This window comes from Lepus europaeus, chromosome 1, assembly GCF_033115175.1.
Source record: "Lepus europaeus isolate LE1 chromosome 1, mLepTim1.pri, whole genome shotgun sequence".
NCBI classification, from domain to species: domain Eukaryota; kingdom Metazoa; phylum Chordata; class Mammalia; order Lagomorpha; family Leporidae; genus Lepus; species Lepus europaeus.
In genome coordinates, this window is record NC_084827.1 from 75,520,437 (window position 1) to 75,539,989 (window position 19,553).

The 19,553-nt window shown below is 36.1% G+C and overlaps 1 protein-coding gene across 6 annotated transcripts in view; it reads right to left on the reverse strand.

Annotated features, from left to right (window-relative positions):
- ZRANB3 (zinc finger RANBP2-type containing 3) overlaps window positions 1-19,553 on the reverse strand; it is a 305,721-nt gene that overhangs the window by 93,140 nt on the left and 193,028 nt on the right. For all 6 annotated transcript variants that reach the window (XM_062186061.1, XM_062186026.1, XM_062186034.1 and 3 more), the window contains 2 exons: window positions 4,926-5,097; window positions 3,318-3,434 (listed from right to left, as the gene is read on the reverse strand). In XM_062186061.1, coding sequence (XP_062042045.1) covers window positions 3,318-3,434; window positions 4,926-5,097 — 289 coding nt within the window. The remainder of the gene's footprint in view (window positions 1-3,317; window positions 3,435-4,925; window positions 5,098-19,553) is intronic.

Here is a 19,553-nt window from a genome sequence, read left to right on the forward strand (position 1 = left end):
GTAGTTGATGGCTCAAGTAAGTGGATTCCTATCACCACATGGGATTGAGTTCCAGGCTGTGCCTTGGCTTAGCACTGGCTGTTGCAGACACTTCGGGCATAAACCAGTAGATGCAAGATTTCTATGACTGTCTCTTTGCCTTTCAAATAAAATGAAAGTTAAAAAAAATAAAAAGAGAGAATACCTTTGTGAGCTTAGACTATGTAAATATTTTACTTCTTAGGATTAAAAAAGAAAATAAAATGACACACTAGATTATGCAAAGTTAAAACTTCTGTTCTTTGGAAAACAATGTGAAGAAAATAAAAATGCAATCTATAGAATAGGAGGAAATATTTGCAAAAGATAAACAGATAGGGGCCAGCACTGTGGTGCAGTGGGCTAAGACTCTGCCTGTGGTGCCGGCATCCCATAGGGGCACCGGTTCTAGTCCCAGACGTTCTTCTGATCCAGCTCTCTGCCATGGCCTGGGAAAGCAGTAGAAGATGGCTCAAGTGCTTGGGTGCCTACACCCATGTAGGAGATGCAGAAGCAGCTCCTGGCTCCTGGCTTTGGATCAGCCCAGCTCCGGCCATTGTGGCCATTTGGGGAGTGAACTAACAGATGGAAGACCTCTCTTTCTGTCTCTCCTTCTCTCTGTCTGTAACTCTACCACTCAAGTAAATAAATAAAATCCTTTTTTTTAAAAGAAGATAGAACTTGCTTCCAAAATATATAAAGTCCTTATCATACAATGTAAATATTGTACTATATTGTATGTATTATATCAACTTGAACAGATACCTCACAAAAGAAAGTGAATAGCCAAAAAGCACATGAAGATACACTCAACATAATTAGTCATTAGAGAAAGAAAAATTAAAACCATAATACTATCATATATCTACAAGAATGACTAAAATTAAAAATATGTAGTACTAACTGGCTGACAAAGATGTGGAATAAATGGAACTCTCATATAATGCCAATGGAATGCAAAATGCACTTTGTAAAACAATATGGCAGTTTTTAATGAAATTAGACCATACTTCTCTTATGATCTAGCACTTCTATCCCTGGTATTTGCCTAAGGAAGATGAAAACATATCTGTACAAGGATGTCCATGAACGATTATATTACTTTTATTCATAATAGTCCAAACTGGTAATATTGCAAATGCATATTAAGTGATGATAGAACAGAAAAACAGTAATAGTCCCATATATGAGAAGCTATAAAGGTAGCAATAAAAGGTAAATCAGTAATGACATATGAAGCAATCTGGATCAATCTCAAAATTTTTGCAAATAACAAGAAGCCAGACACAAGGTTGCATTCAAGTAATATGATTCTATTTTTGTGACACTGTGGAATGTACAAAACCATAGTGATAGAACGCAGATCTGTGCAGTACCATGGTCTAGGGGTGAGTGAGGGGGAAGTGACTTTTACGGTGTATGAGGGACCTTTCTCGCATGACTGAAACATTCCTTGTCTTGACCACAGTGACAGTCACAAAACTATACACATTTGTCAAGCCTCATTCAATCACACATTTTAGAAGGCAAATTTCACATCATGTAAATTATACCTCAGTAATCCTCAGGTAGAAAATTGGTATGAAAAGTCTCAAAATTGAAAAGTATATCACTAATTAATCTTTAAGTTTATCATGCAGGTCAAAACAAATATAACAATATATGATGAGCTTACTTGATCATCATACAAAGAGTTTAAAACTCTAACACTCTCTAATTTTTGACTTACAAAAAATTAATGAGATGATTGACAAACTTTTAAAAAAGATAATGTTCAGTAATTATGCGGTAAAACCATGACAAAAGCTGATGATAAAAATTAATATTTGGATATGGAGAAAGGGAATGTAAATTAGTACAGCCACGGTGGAAAACAGCATAGAGATTTCTTAAAAAACTAGAAATAGTCTCGCCATATGACCCAGCAAACCCACCACTGGGTATATACCCAAAAGATATGAATATACTGTATCAAAGAGATACCTGCACCACCATGTTTATAGCAGCACTGGTCACAACAGCCAAAATTTGGAATCAGCCAAAGTTTGTTCATCAGATGAAGGGATAAAATAAAATGTGGTATAAATATCCACTGGAATATTATTCAGCCATAAAAAGAATGTAATTCTACCTTTTGCAGCAAAATGGATACAACTGGAGGACATGTTGAGTGAAATAAGCCAGACCCAGAAAGACAAATACTGCATGTTTCCCTTATAATTACTAGCTAAAATTTAAAGAAACAAACAAGAAAGAAAAAATGTCTGTGTGTAGTAGTATTGCTGCAAATATAGTTTTGTGAAACATTGTTTTATACCTTTGTCAAACCAATTTTTAAGAATTTTATACTAGTATAGTTTTAATGATTTGTGATTTCTTTGAAATTTATTATATATGGGTAAAAGGGTCATTTTTCCATTCAATTATTGTTTATAGCTATTGTCCATATTCCCACTAAACTAGGGTCTTTTTGCTTTTAACTTGTTAAACTTTTCATGTAATGTAAATTATCTAAAAAACTAAAAAATTATGGAAAGAAGGGGAGAAGGAAAGAGGATGGGAGAAAGTGAGGGGGAGGAGGGTGGTAGGAAGGGAATACCATTATGTTCTTAGAATTATATCTATAAACCATATTGAATCTGCTGAAAATTAATTAAAAATGAAAACAATAAGAATGAATATAATTAGGGCCAGTGCTGTGGTGTAGCGGGTTAAGCTGCCTCCTGCAGTGCTGGCATCCGATATGGATGCTGGTTGGAGACCCAGCTGCTCCACTTTCAATCCAGCTCTCTGCTATAGCCTGGGAAGGCAGTGGAAGATAGCCCAAGTCCTTGGGCCCTTGTACCCATGTGGGAGACCTGGAAGAAGCTCCTGGCTCCCGGTTTCAGATCGGTGCAGCTCTGGCCATTGCAGCCAATTGAGGAATGAACCAGCGGATGGAGGACCCCCCCCCCCTTCTCTCTCTCTGCCTTTCCTTCTCTTTAAGTAAAATAAATAAATAAATCTTTAGAAAAAAATGAATATATGCTTGTCTTCTAAAGGAGAAAATATAAAATATAATTCTATACTCCCTCATCAAAGCATACCTGTAAACTGGAAATAATCAATATATGGATAGATATAGTGATATTTATCCTACTCTTATATACTTTGAATATATCTGAATTTTTTCCAAAACAGTTTAAAAAATGGTAAAGACATGTTACAATTTATAGGTAACCTGTTTACTTAAAAAATTACAATAAAAAGAAAAATTTGCATGAAGACAAATAAATACATGAGGGCTAAGCAATGAATACCTTAGCAATAGCAGTCTGCTTAAACATGCGTGTAATCAACCCCATGACAGTCACTGTGGCATCTGAATTTGGAGATTTCATTAATTTTTCCCACTCTTCAAAGCTGGCATTTAATTCCTACATGGAAGAAAATAACATTGTTAAGGAATATAGCACAAAGAACAGAACAATTAATGCAAACATGAATCATATCCTACTTTTTCTCTTTTCTGCACAGAATGGTATTTTTAAAAATTTCAAAGATACCAACATATTCACTGAGAAACATCAGCACAGAGTTAGGTCAGTGACATGTTCATGCCAATTATAGAAACCAACATCAAGTTGTGGGTGAAAACAAACCCCTTTGCTAGCACCATAAATTGAACAATTACAGCTTCCTCTTAACGAGAAATTTTTACAAAAGATTTATTTATTTGAAATGCAAAGTGATGAGAGAGAGAGAGAAAGAGAAAGAGAAACAGAGAAAGACAGAGAGAGGGATCTTCCATCTGCTGGTTTATTCTCTAAATTGCCATGACACGGTTGGTCAGGCTAAAACCAGAGCCAAGAAATCCATCCAATTTCCCGTGTGGGTACTCAAGGGACTCAAGGAGTTGAGCTATCTTCTGCTGCTTCCCAGGCACATTAGCAGGGAGCTGGATTGGAAGCTGAGCAGTTAGGTCTCGAAGCAGCACTCTGAAATGGGAGGCAGGAGTCCTAAGCAAAGTCTTAACTTGCAGCTTCACAATGCCCACCCAAATAAGAAATATTTTTTAAAGAAAAAATAAAATTTTAATTTTAAAATAAGAAAACATGAAATGTTATGAAAATATACATGGTAGCAAAGTATTTTTTATAAAAAACAATGATAAATAAGAAGATATGATTTTTATTTAAAGAAACATAAAGACCAGTCAGTTTCAGTTACGTAAAACGTAGTATAATCATATATTGATTCTCCATTTTATTTTCTTTCTAATCCTAAAATAATCTAAAAAATTGGATCATTCTTATTTTAGAAATAGCATATTGGTCAACATTTACAAAATGCATACTCTAGGCTTTCAAGATAAAAAAACAAAAAAATCTTTATGCACAAAGTCATGTCAGAGAATACATAAGCACTGCACCCCCGAGAAGTAAAAATAGAGAAGGAATAGGCAAAATATACTCTGGCTTTCTGATTTTCACATCTTATACCATAATCAAGTTTCAGGCATTTAAGAACAGAACTGCATCCAAGTTAGTCTGAAGACAGCTATTCATAATTAAAAAATTTTACAGCAAGAAACAAAATTTCCCTTGTTAATATAGCATCCTATAGATGCTTAGAATTCTTAATATTAAAGCTTCTTTGCAATTAAAATACCTTTTTTTTATATTCTGCAGAAATTATTTAATCACTAGAATATTATATCTGTTCACATATTTCATGACTAAAATTAAATTCTTTCTGCTCTCTTCCTGAAATGATACAAAAACCAATTCATATGTTCTATTAATTAAACTTATTTTAAGAAATCACTTTTCCTTCTGTGAAATATGAAATATGTATAATCTTCAATAATATAAATTTTCAATGATTTAAAATAAAACAAGACTTTCAATCAAACCTTGGGTTCTCACCTTGGCTGCTGCTGATGGAAGATCAAAGGGAATACGCTGTCTGATTTTAGGGGGCAGTTGGGTTAAAACTTCAGTCTTTAATCTTCTAATCATTATGTCACTTAATAGTTGGTGAAGCTCATTAAGATTTGATGCCCCTCTACAATCCCACTGGGACCTTTTACCAAAGTATCTGTTCATATGAAGAAAAAACATGTAACAAAGCTGAATACTAGAATGAGAAAACAATTTATTCAGTATTATCTTCCTTTCAATGATAAGGAGCTTTGACACTATTTTCATTGTTATTTCTGAATAAAAGCTAGATTCAAAGTACTCTCAATCACAGAAAATGTTAAAGGCTCAACACACTGCTTACACTGAAATAAAATCCAAGCCTGGGATGACCTGATGACCATGAATTATATATAGGTCATTGTTGTAAATGGGTGCTACTGGAATTTTGGGTGGGTTCACACACAGCAGTATGGTTAGCAAATCTAGGAAAGTACAAATGAAGGCCCTTATACCAACTTGTCATCTTATTTTCCCAAAACACCTAAGAACATTCCCCACCCCCTCTAGGAGGAGATATTATATCCAGCTGAGTTGTTAAGCATAGCAGATTGATTACTTGGTGGTCTCTTCTTCCTTTGCAACCATTGGACTGACAGCAAAGGAATTTTAAAAAAGATACGAATTCACTATGAAAGTGAGAATGACAGAGAAGGCATCAGAGGATAAGTGATTTCAAGAAATATTTAGAAGGCAAAATGGCAGAGGGACAGGTGGTAAGCGACTTGGGTAAAAAAAAAAAAAAAAAAAAAAAAAAAAAAGGCTACAGCTTCAAAAGCTACTTGGTCCTCTATACCTTTGAGAAGATCAGGAGTTGGAAGCACCAAGTACTGTGAGCAGCTGTTACATGAAGACTGAAATCTACTGGATTGGGCTGAATTTACAAAGACTAGCTGGCCCAACAACATCTCCCATCATCGTGACAACCAAAAATACTAATAGAAAAATTACCAATCATCTCCTGGAGGCTCAAACCACTGAAACAGCTGGCAGAGAATAATTGCAAGGAAAAAAACTCCTGCTAGGTTGTATTATGGCTGTTAATACTAACAATTTAAGTAAGGATCCATTTTAACAGGATTTTAGTGTGTTACAGCAGAAATAGTTGTCAAGCTGAGAAACTTGGAACTTGCTAAAACATTTTAGTTTAGTTTAGTTTACTGTATTAAGGCATCATATAGGAACAGTATGTGAAACATTAAAAACAACTACTTGCTGAAGCAGGGCTTTGGGCTAGCAGTTAAGATGCCTCTCGGGATGCCTGCGCCATACAGCAGAGTGCCTGGATTTGAGTCCTGGCTCTGCTCCCAAATCCAGATTCCTGGGAATGCAAACTCTGGGAGGCAGCAGATGATGGCTCAAGTCCCTGGGTCCCTGCTATCCACATAGAACATGCGGATTGAGTTCTCGGCTCCTGGCTTTAGCCTGGCCCAGCCCTGGCAGTTGCAGGTTTTTGGGAGAGAACCAGTGGATGAGAGTTCCTTGTTTGTCTTTCTCTCTTCCACTCAAGTAAATAAAACAAGATAAATAAAAAAATTTTTAAATGTACTTTCACATAGACTTAATTAGAAAACTACAGTGGATGGATGGAATTTATTGTATGATAAAATGCCAGATACCATTTACATGTCATTCATAAGGAATTTCCTTGTTTTAAAAAATTGAATCTATCAAAAATTAATAGGCTTCTTTAAAATGGTTATAAATCAAACTGCTGAAACTTGTTCATTAAAATATTCTTACTTCCTTTAATGCTTTTATGTCCCATACTTATTAAAAATTCACACACTGATGAAATGGAAAAATGTTTCCCAAAACCTGATTTTGTCACCTATCTTTCCATTCAAATACTTAGGTACATTTTGACCATGTGCTTAAAAAAAAAAAAAATCTGATGATCAGAATGAATGAAAATGAGAAGAGGTTGGTAAGTTTAAATAATGAAATGTTTGCTGTTAATGAAAATGGATTCTTAAGCACACTGTGCACTTAGGTGACACATTCACAGGTATGTGTGATATGCTTGCTGGGTTCTTCCACATGACAGTTACAGACTGGCCCAGACAGCACTCCCTGTCTTCATATAAGCCAACCAAAAGGCTTTCCTGGCCTCTTGCAGAGCACCAAGGGCTGTGCTCCAGAAGAGTAGATCTGCTTAGAAGTCTAGGCAACCTAATTCCAGAGCTACCAGGTCTGTCACAGTGAGGTTTCTTCACTCCTCCAGCAAAGTGTGTATTATTGAGAGAGGACTTAGCTAGCTGCCTACTGGGTTTTGTTTTTACCACTAGTTCACTGAAAACCATATGCTTGGTATGGTTTCAGTGAAATGGTTTCAGTCACTGGTTTAGAGAAATGGTTTCTTGCTAACTCCAGCCCCTGCCACATCTTTTTCATCTGGAGTTCAGAACGCTAGAAGATGGTGTTAACTCTAAAGAATGTTGGCAACACATCTGTCAAACTCCTAACCTTGTGTTTGGAGTGCAACAGGAAAATAAGAGGAGGAAGGAGGGCTGGAAGGGATGCCACCTATAGAAACTTGGTCTCTTCCTATTAAATGTGACAAACTTCTTTTGGAATATTCTGTTTTTTTTATAGCTTAACTGAAGTAGAGTAAAATGATTCCCCCAAAGTGTACAATTCAAAGGTTTTTAGTATCTGCACAGATATATGCAACTATCACCACAGTAAATTTTAGAACATTTCACCACCTTAGGAAGGAACCACATATTGTTCAGCTTTCACTCCTAAACCTCAGTCCTGCCACCCAAGCCCTAAAACATCCACTAATCTACATCTCTATAGATTTCCCCATTTTGGACATGCACGTGAGTGGAATCATATAGTATGTGGTTTTCTGTGGCTTCTTTCATTTAGTATAATGTTTTCAAACCTCACCTATGTTGCAGCATGCCAACATTCCATTCCTTTGTAAAGACCAAATGACATTCCACTGTATGGGTATAGCACAATTTATTTATGCATTTGTCCACTGATAGACATTTGGAAGGTTTCTCACTTTTGTGTTTTATAAAAAAGGCTACAATAAACATTCATATACCAGTTCATGTGTGGTTATGCATTTTCATTTCTCTTGGGTATACACATAGGAATGGAATCTCTGGGTCATATAGTAATGTTATGTTTAAACATTTAAGGAATTGCCAGAATGCTTGCAAAAGTACCCAGCTTAGTTTACATTCCCACCAACAAAGAATGAGGGTTCCAATTTCTTTACATCCTTGTCATTTTTTTTTTTTTTTGTTACCTGGCTTGCTTTTGATTCCTGCTGTCTAAGTGGGAATGAAGAGGTATCTTACTGTGGTTTTGAATTGGGTTATTTGTCTTCTTAATATTGAATTGTAAGTGGTCCTTATACAATTTAGATATGCACAAATGCATAAACATGTACAATATACATAAATCCCTCATCAAATTATATGCTTTGTAAATATTTTCTCCTATTTCAGTTTCTGATGGTGTCCTTGAAGTATGTAAGTTACTAATTTTGGTGAGGTACAGTTTGGTTGTTCTTCTGTTGCTAGTGCTTTCAGGGTCACATCTAAGAAAGACTTGGCAAATCCATGGCATGATTTACCCCTATGTATTCTTCTAAGGGTCTTCTAGTATTTCTTCTTAACTCTCATCCATTTTGGGCTGATATTTATATGTGATGTGAGATGAGAACTCAATTTCATTCTTTTTCAGGTGGCCATCTAGTTCTCCCAGAGTCATTTGAAAGTTACTGTCTGTCTTGCTAAAAATCAGGTAACCACAGATGTATAACTTTGTTTCTGAACTACTCTATCCCATTAATCTAGGTATCTATCATTGTACCAGTAACACATTATCTTGATTACCTATGTAATTGAGTCCTCCAGCCCTCTTTTTTTCATTTTTAAGACTATTTAAGCTATTCTGGATCCCTTGCCACCCCATGATTTTAGGATCACCTTGTCAATTTGTACAAAGAAACCAGTGAGATTCTGGTACGGAGTGTGTTGAATCTACAGTTTGAGGTTATATTGAGGTATATCGTCATTTTAACAGTATTGTCTTTCCAGTCCATGAACATGAGATGTTTTCCCATTAATTTAGATCTTCTTTCATTTCTTTTAACAATGTTAAAAGAAAGTTTTCAGAGTATAAATTTTATACAACTTCTATTAAATTTACTCCTAAGAGTTTTATTCTTTTCTTGTATTGATGCTATTGTGAATGGAGTCGCTTTCTTAAGTTCATTTTCATATTGTTAATTCCAAGTGTATAACTCATTTTTGCATATTGATCACGTGTCTTGTAACCTTTCTGAACTCATTTATTCATTCAGTTTTTTAAATGTATTCCTTGGGATTCTTTTTAATATCCAAGATGATATTGCCAGCAAATAGTTTTACTTCTTTTCCAATCTGGATGCTTTTTTTCCCTCTCCCCTAATTGCTCTGGCTGGAACTTCCAGTACAACATTGAATGAAAGTTGCAATAGGAGACATCATTGTCTTATCGTGACATTAGGGGAAAGCATTTAGTCTTTGATCATTACGTATATTGTTTCTTACAGGGCTTTTGTAAATGTCCTTTACCAGGTTGGGGAAGTAAGTAATTATATTTCTGACATGCAAAAACTGGCCTGACAATTGCTTTTCAAAAGTAAATTGCCTTCCATTGGGAGATTAAGATCAGGTTGATGTGGGGACCAGTGTTGTGGGGTAGTGGTTAAAGCTGCATCTTATCTGGGCATTGGTCTGAGTTCCACTGCTCCACTTCCAAGCCAGCTCCTCCTCATATGCCCGGGAAAGCAGCAGAAGATGACCCAAGTGCTTGGGCCTCTGCTACCATGTAGGAGACCTGATCAAGTTCTTGGCTTCTGGCTTCAACCTAGCCCAGTCCCAGCCATTGTGGCCATTTGGAGAGTGAACCAGTGAATGAAGATCTTTCTCTCTGTTTCTCCCTCTTTCTCTGCAACTTTACTTTTCAAATAAATAAAATAAATCCTTAAAAAACAAAAGAAGACTGTATTGATGTGGTCCAAGTTAAAGATAAAAAGAATCTAAACTGAAGCTGGAGTTCTGAAAATGAGATGAATACAGATTTAAGAAATTAAGCAATGCAGTCTGCAGGGCATGGTAATAAACTGGACATTGGTAGTAAAGGCAGTTAAACTTCTAGATTTTATGTTGTAAGACTGAATCTTAATTAGCAAACACTGAATCCACTGCAAAAAAATTAGTTTTCAAGAGGAAATAAAAGCACATTTTTAAATACATTGAGGTTAATGTGCTTACGGCATGCAAGATCCATAGGACAACACTACTGTACTGCTTTGCATTTCAGGAGAATAGAGCAGTCTGGAAATACAGATACCAAATGAGTTTTAGGTTAAAGTCAGCTGAAATTGGTCATTGACAGAAGGAAGAATGAGAATGAAAGGTGGTCATTTTTCTTCTGCCATTCTAGAAATAATTTATTCCCTAACAAAATTCTGAATATGATTTCTGAGTTGTGAATATAATTAACTGGAGTAACACTACTAGAAATTGAGTCTTAATGCATGCCAAGAGTAAAGACAGTAAAATTGATTTCACAAAATAGCTTTTGAGATAATAATTCTAATTAATATATCTCTATTCAAGAATGATATTACAAACATAGCCAACTTAGCAAAAGAAGACATATAATAGATTAGTGATTGGATTACAGTCTTTTGGAAAACTATGCATATCAATTTGACATTTGAAAAAGGCAGATTGTTACAGAATTTGAAAAAGTGTACATGAATATTTAACATTTATACTTTCAAAACATATTTTATAAGAAAAATATAAGCAATGAGGGTTCCTTCTGCTCCATACTATAAACTAACAGCTTGGATACACTGTTCTGCACTAAGTATTCTACCATACTTTATCAATTTTGTGAGATTAGCTGTACTCATAAAATTTCAGTAAATGAGAGAAATCAATTGTCTGTTTCATCTCACACTCTCTGAATCTTTAGCCCCAGACTCATATTCATAAAGCTTATGAATACTTGCTCTTATATTATCTGTTTCCATTAACTCTTGTTTGCTTAAATGATAATCTATTTCAGATGTTAAGTTACAAGGCTATTTAATTAGTTGTGCATGATACCATTAGAAATGAATGGCTTAGAGTGTGTTATCTGATGTTGGCAAGAATCATGTATGCTGTGGTAAAAAAGGAAAGCTGACCAATTCTTACTTAAGAACACTGACTTACAGGTACTTTTTGTTGTAACCACTAGGACTTACCTACTGCTAGTTTACTCCCCAAATGTTGAGAACAGCAGAGGCACGGCCAGGTTGAATTCAGAAGCCAGGAACTCAATCTGAATCTCCCATATGGGTGCCAGGGACCCGAGTACTTGAGCCATCACTTGCTATCTCCCAGGGTTCACATTAGCAGGAAAGTGGATTGGAAATGGAGGTGGGACTTGAACTTGGGCATTCAGATGTGATATGTGGGCAACCGAAGCAGCAGCTTATTCACTGTGCCACAATGCCTGCCCCCAGAACTTACTTTTTTTTTTAGATTATTCATCTTATCTTTTTATTTATTAAGATTTATTTATTTGAAAGAATTACAGAGAGGGAGACACACACACACACACACACACAGAGAGAGAGAGAGAGAGAGAGAGAAGAGAGAGAGGACTTCCATCAACTGTTTCACTCTCCACATGGCTGCAATGACAGGGGCTGGAACAGTACACAACCACTGCCCACAGGGGATTCTGGTGACCCAGGCAGTGGCTTTACCCACTGTGCCACAACACTGGTCCCCAGAACTTACTTTTAACTAAAGGGTTACCTACTGCATTTAGTTGCTGTTTTTAAATTTTAATACTGCATTTTTTTTTAACTTTTATTTAATGAATATAAATTTCCAGTGTACAGCTTATGGATTACAATGGCTTCCCCCCCCCCAATAACTTCCCTCCCACCCGCAACCCTCCCCCCTCCCGCTCCCTCTCCCCTTCCATTTGCATCAAGATTCATTTTCAATTCTCTTTATATACAGAAGATCAATTTAGTATAAAGATTTCAACAGTTTGCACCCACATAGAAACACAAAGTGAAACATACTGTTTGAGTACTAGTTATAGCATTAAATCACAATGTACAGCACATTAAGGACAGAGATCCCACATGAGGAGCAAGTGCACAGTGGCTCCTGTTGTTGACCCAACAAATTGACACTCTAGTTTATGGCGCCAGTAACCATCCTAGGCTGTCGTCATGAGTTGCCAAGGCTATGGAAGCCTTCCAAGTTTGCCGACTCTGATCATATTTAGACAAGGTCATAAAAGACAGAGTGAGGATAGTAACCAATGATCCTAAGAGTGGCATTTACCAGGTTTGAACAATTATACAGCATTAAGTGGGGAAGAGGACCATCAGTACACACATGTTGGGAGTAGAGCCATTGGTGGTAGAGTAGAGGTTATGATTACAAAGGAATGAGGCCCAAGTGCACTAGACAGGGCCTAGAACAAAGGACAGAGTCATTATTAGAGGAGCTAAGAAAGGTGCTGTCTAAGCTACAATTAAGTTTTCTGATTGAGAGGCAAATAGAACCTGATAGAAGGGGCTTGATAATAATCTGGTGGGCTTTAGGCCTTGTAAATTCAGAGGCCCAGACCTATCTATCTCTTCACATGGGGTATATCCTAAGGGAGGTGTGAACCTCCTAGGGGAAGGCACTCTGTTGACTTTCATTACTTGGCTGGCCTGGGAGGAGAGCTGGCCAGGTAAAGGCAGGGGGCATCTCTAACAAGAAATTTACAGTTCTGCCTGCAATGTTGCTGACCCTACTTGACCATCCCCTCAGCTGCAGTGGTCACTTTGGAAGTTGGGCTGAGTGAAGGGCTTTTCAGCTTAGAGCCAATAAGATCTGTGGCTCTGACCTGGGCATCCTTCGACTCCAGGGCAGGTCCATTACCAGTGATCCAACTCTTGGCAGAGCTGCCAGGGCTCTTCACAAGCTGACTTCTGCTGAAGCCCAGGCTTACCACATTGAAAGCCACTGCAGTGGACTGGCCTGTTGGGTCTCCTTGAGGGCAGATCACTGTACAGATCAGCCATTAATAGGCCTGCCACCCATTGCTTCTGATGCCGAGCTTTCTTTTCCTCCTGGTTTGTGTTAAAGCAGACCAGAGGATGCAAGTCAAGGGAGTGCCCGTTTCCCATCTCTAATCTTCGGTGGCCTGAACTACAAGTCTATAGTCACAGGCATGTTCTGTAGTAGTTTTTCTAAGGTAGACAATGCCCATGAGGAAAATTATATTCTCACTTTAAAACTTTCTTTCCCTTTGGTCTGAAAGGGAGGTTTTTTCTACTTACTGTATACTTCGCTGATGGCGAAGTGAATCTAGCTATGAGATTATTATTTGAGTTCTTATTTTGGCTATGCTATTGCAGAAAAATGTTAGCCATCTCTTTTATAAGGTCTAAAGATTAAATTGTGCATCCTACAGATTCCTTCATAATAGAATTAGTTTCCTACCTTGAAGAGAATAGAGAAATGAAAGAACAAGTTGGGCTTCGAATAGAGAAATGAGGGAGCAAGTCCTAGATCGCTTGCTGACAATAGCAATATCACATGAATACTTAGCAAACCGTTTCAACCATTAGATAACAACTTAAGAAAACATTTACCAGAAGGTCCAATGCCTTCTATAAATTTTAAGAATCATGTATTTGAAAACACCTCTTAAATATCTAACATGGTGTAGTTTGTTTAGCCAGTAAACTTAAGCACAACCATCTAAAATGTTTTTAGTTTCTTTCTACCAACACGTTTAAAACATATGATACACAGATTCAGGTCCCACAAATTAAAATGTATCTTTGATTGATTTTAGCAGCTTAAATTTATGGACCATCTTATCTATAAGCCATTTAAAATAAAACTCTTAATAAAATTTCCCCATGTGGACATACAATATGTACACACATATAATATAGCATAATAGACCAATACATCAATTTTAATAATAGCTTTTAAAATCTTTAACTCTTTTTGTAGATTGCCAATTGATTTGAATTGCTTTTTCTTTTTAGTAACCTCAGTTAACCATACTTTCTCTCAGTTGGTACTGTTAATACATTATTGGCTTCATCTATTTACAGAGCCATCCCAAAGTACTGAATACAATAAAAGTGGCTGGAAAAAGTCGATAGGAACCTATAGGAGGACAGCTAAACACAGAACCAACAACGCTTTAGTTTTTGAGCAGCAGATATTCAAATTTTTGAAAAAAGCACATATTTAAATAACCCATTGCTCTTAATAAAAATTCAGCTGTTTTTGAACAATTAGAATTTAACAGACATCAAGAGAACATAATAGATTACTTTAACACATTGCTTTAACAGAATAATACTGCATTTTTAAAGAAGACTAACAAAGCTATACCCACACATAGTTGAAAGGCAAATAAAAGGACTTCCGCACAATGAGGATCAGTTAGCTCAAGCTTTGGTCAACCTGCCCTGCTCCAAGCTCAGGATAGATAAACTATAAAGGCAAAACAGAAATTCACAATTGTGGAAAAAGAGAAGATAAATGTCGTTGTGGCCCAGAAACAGAACAAAAATGGAAAGAAGAGATCAGGGTTGAAGCTATTGAATCTGCTGCTTGTTTTATGTCTAAGAACAGGCAGCAGGAGCCAACAACTCAGCGCTGGAGTGACAAAGCATTTTTGGTGCAGTTTTAATATACAATGAATTGTCAAGGAATCATAAATGCTGTTAACTTAAAGGGATTCTGAAGTATGTTTTGTTTGAAACTTAACCCAGAGTGGTTTGCCACTTTGGAAAATCATGCCACTGACACTGATGGCACTGGGGCAGCTGAACTGAAAACACACACAGCTGAATTAGCTTGCATTTGTACAAGGTTCATAATGATACTATATATCCCACAATCCATCAGTTTTATGATTCACTTTTTCCCATTTGGTATCTCTGAAATTCACAGATGTGTATCTGTTTAATTGCAGTAGTTTTTCCCTGGGTGGCTTGTCAAACAATAGTGCATATTATAATCAGTGCAGTCTTCAATTCCACCCATTTTATAAATATATTTACTTCATTCTAATTTTAAGTTGTCCTCCAGAGAAGTTTGTTTCTATCTACTAGCATTTAAGGAACATATTTCCATGTCAGTTTCCTTAATTTTTATTTTTCATCCATGTTATGCTGGGGTTCAATTAATTTTTATTTTTCATCCATGTTATGCTGGGGTTCAATTTATTCTCTTAAAATTGCAAACAACGATAGCTATGCCTATGAATTTCATTTCAGTATAATCAGGGGAGCATTACACACCATTTAATGTGAAAGGTGGGCATCAGGTTGACAGGGGTGAGAAACAGTGCTCTACAATGTGACTGCCCTTCTCATGCTCATGTATAGCTGTTATGTAATACATAACATATGACTAAGTTCTAGAGGAAAAACACTTAATATTTATGTAATTCAAGTTTTAAAAAGAGAAAAGATGACAAATGTACAAGATCTTAAATGCCTTCCACTAGAAAACTGTAAGTATTCAAAAAGGTTAATGTAGCATAAAATGCACCATTATATAGCCACAAGCATGGTAGAATGGTGACAGTCATCAATGTAAACAACAAGTGAAGAAATATGCCATCAGCAAAAAACAATATTATAGTGAATGCCTTATAACATTCTCTTGAGGTTCCAGGTAATGTTGGTGGTTATAAACTACTCCGTCTCCTCCCCTTCTAATTTCTGTCGCACAATGCTGAGATGACCTTCCTAAAATGCAAACTGCAATATGATTCCCTTGCTTAAAAAGTTCTCAGTGGGAGAACAGAATCCAGCACATAAGGAGCTCAGAAATCTCTAATTTATTTTACAGCAAGAAAGAAGTTAAACAAACTGAAAAAGTAACAATCCTTTTTATATCTGTAAGTATATACAGAAAATCACAACCTAAACCAGCAGAAATTCATGGGCAGAAATCTCCATGGAAATCAGTTCTGGGGTAGGAAAATCTATTGACCAGCAGCTCGAGGTCCAGTATCAATAAACTCTGAGAGTTAAGAACTTCATGGGGACCCAGTCATGTGGAACTTGCACACTTATGTGAGCTTTACCATCACGAGCTCTACTAGGTTCTCACAGTGAATATCAGAGAAAAATAATCCTGTGCTCTGCTCTAGAGATTAGAAAAAAGAAACAATTTGAAACACCCCAGAGTATTCTGTTCTACACAAGGCCTGCCTTCAGGAAAAACTATTTTGCTGCAGCCCAAACTGCTGTAGTTTTATCACATTCAAGCCTACCTTGAGGAAAGGATAGCCAACTTCAGCTCTCTCTAGCTTGTCTCACCTAAGGGAGAGGGGATTGAGAAGCGCTAGTAAAGTTGAAGTCCGGGGCTAAAACCTCATCAAAAGGCTGAGATCTAATCATTAAAACTATTTGCTTCCCATATCTTATATTACTTATCTATCTCAGTTCATTTCATGCATACATCATGTCCACCTTTCAACAAAAATTCACAAGGCATACTAAAAGGTAAAGTACAATCTGAAAAGCCTAAACAAGCATTAGAACCAGACTCAGATATGGCAATAAAGTTAGAATTTTCAGATCATGAACATTTTAAAAGTATGAATAACACCTCAAGGGTGTTAATGGAAAAAGCAGACAGCAGATGTATAACATAAGCAGAGTTGGAAATTCTTAGAAATAAACAAAAAGAAATACTAGAGATCAAAAATAGTATCACAGAAATAAAGAACATCTTTGATGACCTTGTTAGGAAACTGAACATGGCTGAGGGAAAAAAAATAGAAGATTGAGAAAGTAACACTAGAAACTCCCCAAACTGAAAAGCAAAGGAAAAACACTGGAAAACAACAACAACAGAACAGAATATCCAAGATCTGTGAGACAACAAAAGCCACAACACAGGCATAATGAGAATAACAGGAGGAAAATAAACAGAAGCAAAAATTTCAATCAATAATGAGTGAGAAATTTTCCCAGATTAATAACAGATACTGAACCACAGATGCAGGAAATTTGGAAAACACTAAATAGAAGACTTATCCATCTGTCTGTCTATCTATCCAGCCAACCTACCTACATACCTACCTATCTATAGTCCACAGTATATACTTCAACTTATCGTATTCACACTTTAAAAATCAAAGATAAAGACAATAATCTTGAAAGGAAGTAGAAAAGTAAAACTTCACTCTTGTCAATAGAGGACTAAAGATAAGAATTACATAGAATTTCTTCTCAGAAACCATGCAAGCAAGAAGACAGTACAGTGAAATTTTGAAGTGTTGAGAGAAAACACTAGCACCTTGGAATTCTGATCAATGTGAACTTATTCTTAAAAAGTAAAGGAAAAACAACACGTTTGTAGAAAAAAAAATTCAGTAAACTAGTTGCCAAAAGACCTATCTTGCAAGAAATAGTAAAAGAAGTTCTTCCAAGAGAAGGAAAGTGAAATAGGTCAGAAATCCAGATCTAAATAAAGAAAGGAAAAGCATAAAAACACTGGAGAATGACGACATGAAGATAAAATCAAAGCTTTTATTTTCCTTATTCTTAATTGATTTGACAATATTCTGTTCAAATTAAGAATGGCAATAATACATTGAGTTATTTATGCATGTGTATGTTTACACGTGCATTCTTATATATTGCTATGTTTAAGAAAAATGAATGACAGCAATGATACAAGGAAAGAAGCAATTAAGAATAATGTTTTTTTAAAAAAGGTTTATTTACTTATTGTTATTCATTTAACTGCAGAGTAAAAGGGGAGGGGAAGATGGAGCAAGAGAAGAAGAGAGAGAGAGAAAGAAAGAGAGAGAGAGAGAGAGAGAGAGAGAGACCTTCCATCAGCCAGTATATTGCCCAAGGCCCTTAATAGCCAGGCAGAGTCAGGCTGAAGCCAGGAACCAGAAACTCCATCCAGGACTCCCATGTGGGTAGAAGGAATCCAAGTCCTTGAGTCAATACCTGTTGACTCCCAGGTGCACGTTAGCAGGATCAGAAATGGAGGCAGGACTCAATCCTAGCTACTCTGATATGGGATGTGTGTGTCCCAAATATTGGCTTAAACTCATTATGTCACAACAGCCACCCAAAATTAATTTGTTATTATAAGTACCATCCATGAAGTAGTATAGTATTATTTGAACGAGGCCTTAGATTTGTTTTAAGTGTGTACTGCAAACTCTATGGCAATCATTAAAGTATAAAAAGAAATATAACTGACATGCTAAAAAGAAGAGAAAAAGAAATATATGAAATGCTCAAGTAAAACCACAGAAGGCAGAAAGTGTGTGAAAGACAAAATATGAATAAAGAACAAACAAAAAACAATGACAAATATGAAAGCTATTAATCCAACTACATTAATAATCACCTTAAAATTAATAGTCCAAACAGAATTATTAAAAGATAAAGACTATCAGAGCAGATACAAAAATAAGACCCAGCTATTATGTGGTATACAAGAAACCCACTTTAAACATACACACATGGACTGAAAGTAAAGGGATGTAAAAAGATACGAAAACTAATAGCAACCTAAAAAAGTAGAAGTAGGTATATGAATTTCAGAGAGAAAGGAAAGTTATCAGAGATAAAAAGTAGGGTATTACATAACTAAATAATCCAAGGGGATGCAATGATCCTTAATGTATATACATCTAAGAATAGAGAAGCAAAGTACATCTGGCAAAGACTGATGAAACTTAAAGGAAAAATAGACAAATCCATTATTACAACTGGAGACTTTAATACTCCTATACTAGAAAAGGACAGATATAGCAGGCAGAAAACCAGTAAGTGCATAGTAGATCCCAAAAGTACTGTAAACCAACTAGATATAATTGACACCTATGAATGACTTCATCTACCAACAGGATATTATATATTATTCTCAAATTCACATGCAAGTCACTGAGATGACCACTTACTGAGCCATAAAAAACAGCTTCACAAGTTAATTTACTTAAGATTTATTTGAAAGGGAGAGAGAATCTTCCATCTGCTGATTCACTCCCCAAATGGCCACAACAGTCTGGGCTGGACTAGGCCAAAGCCAGGAGTCTAGAACTCCATCTAGGTTTCCCACATGGGTGTTTGGGGCCCAAGCAACTGGGACACCTTCAGCTGCTTTCTCAGGCACATTAGTAGGAAGCTGGAAGAAGTGAAACAGCCAATACATAAATTGGTGCTCATATGAGACACTGGTATCACAGGCAGTGGCTTAGTCTACTGTACAACACCAGTCCAACCTTTACAAGTTTAAAGGAATGGAAATCCCACAGTTAGATAAACGACAATGGAATTAAATTAGAAACCAATAACAAAAATAGTAAGGAAATCTCAAAGTACTTGGATTTTAAATAACACACTTCTAAGTAATACATGGGTTTAAAGAGAAACTAAAATATTTTTGCTAAATGAAAATACCTTCTCAAAATTTGAAGAATGAAGTGAAAGCATTGCATAGAGTGAAATTTCTAGCACTGAATGTATGTTAAAAAAAGGTGAAA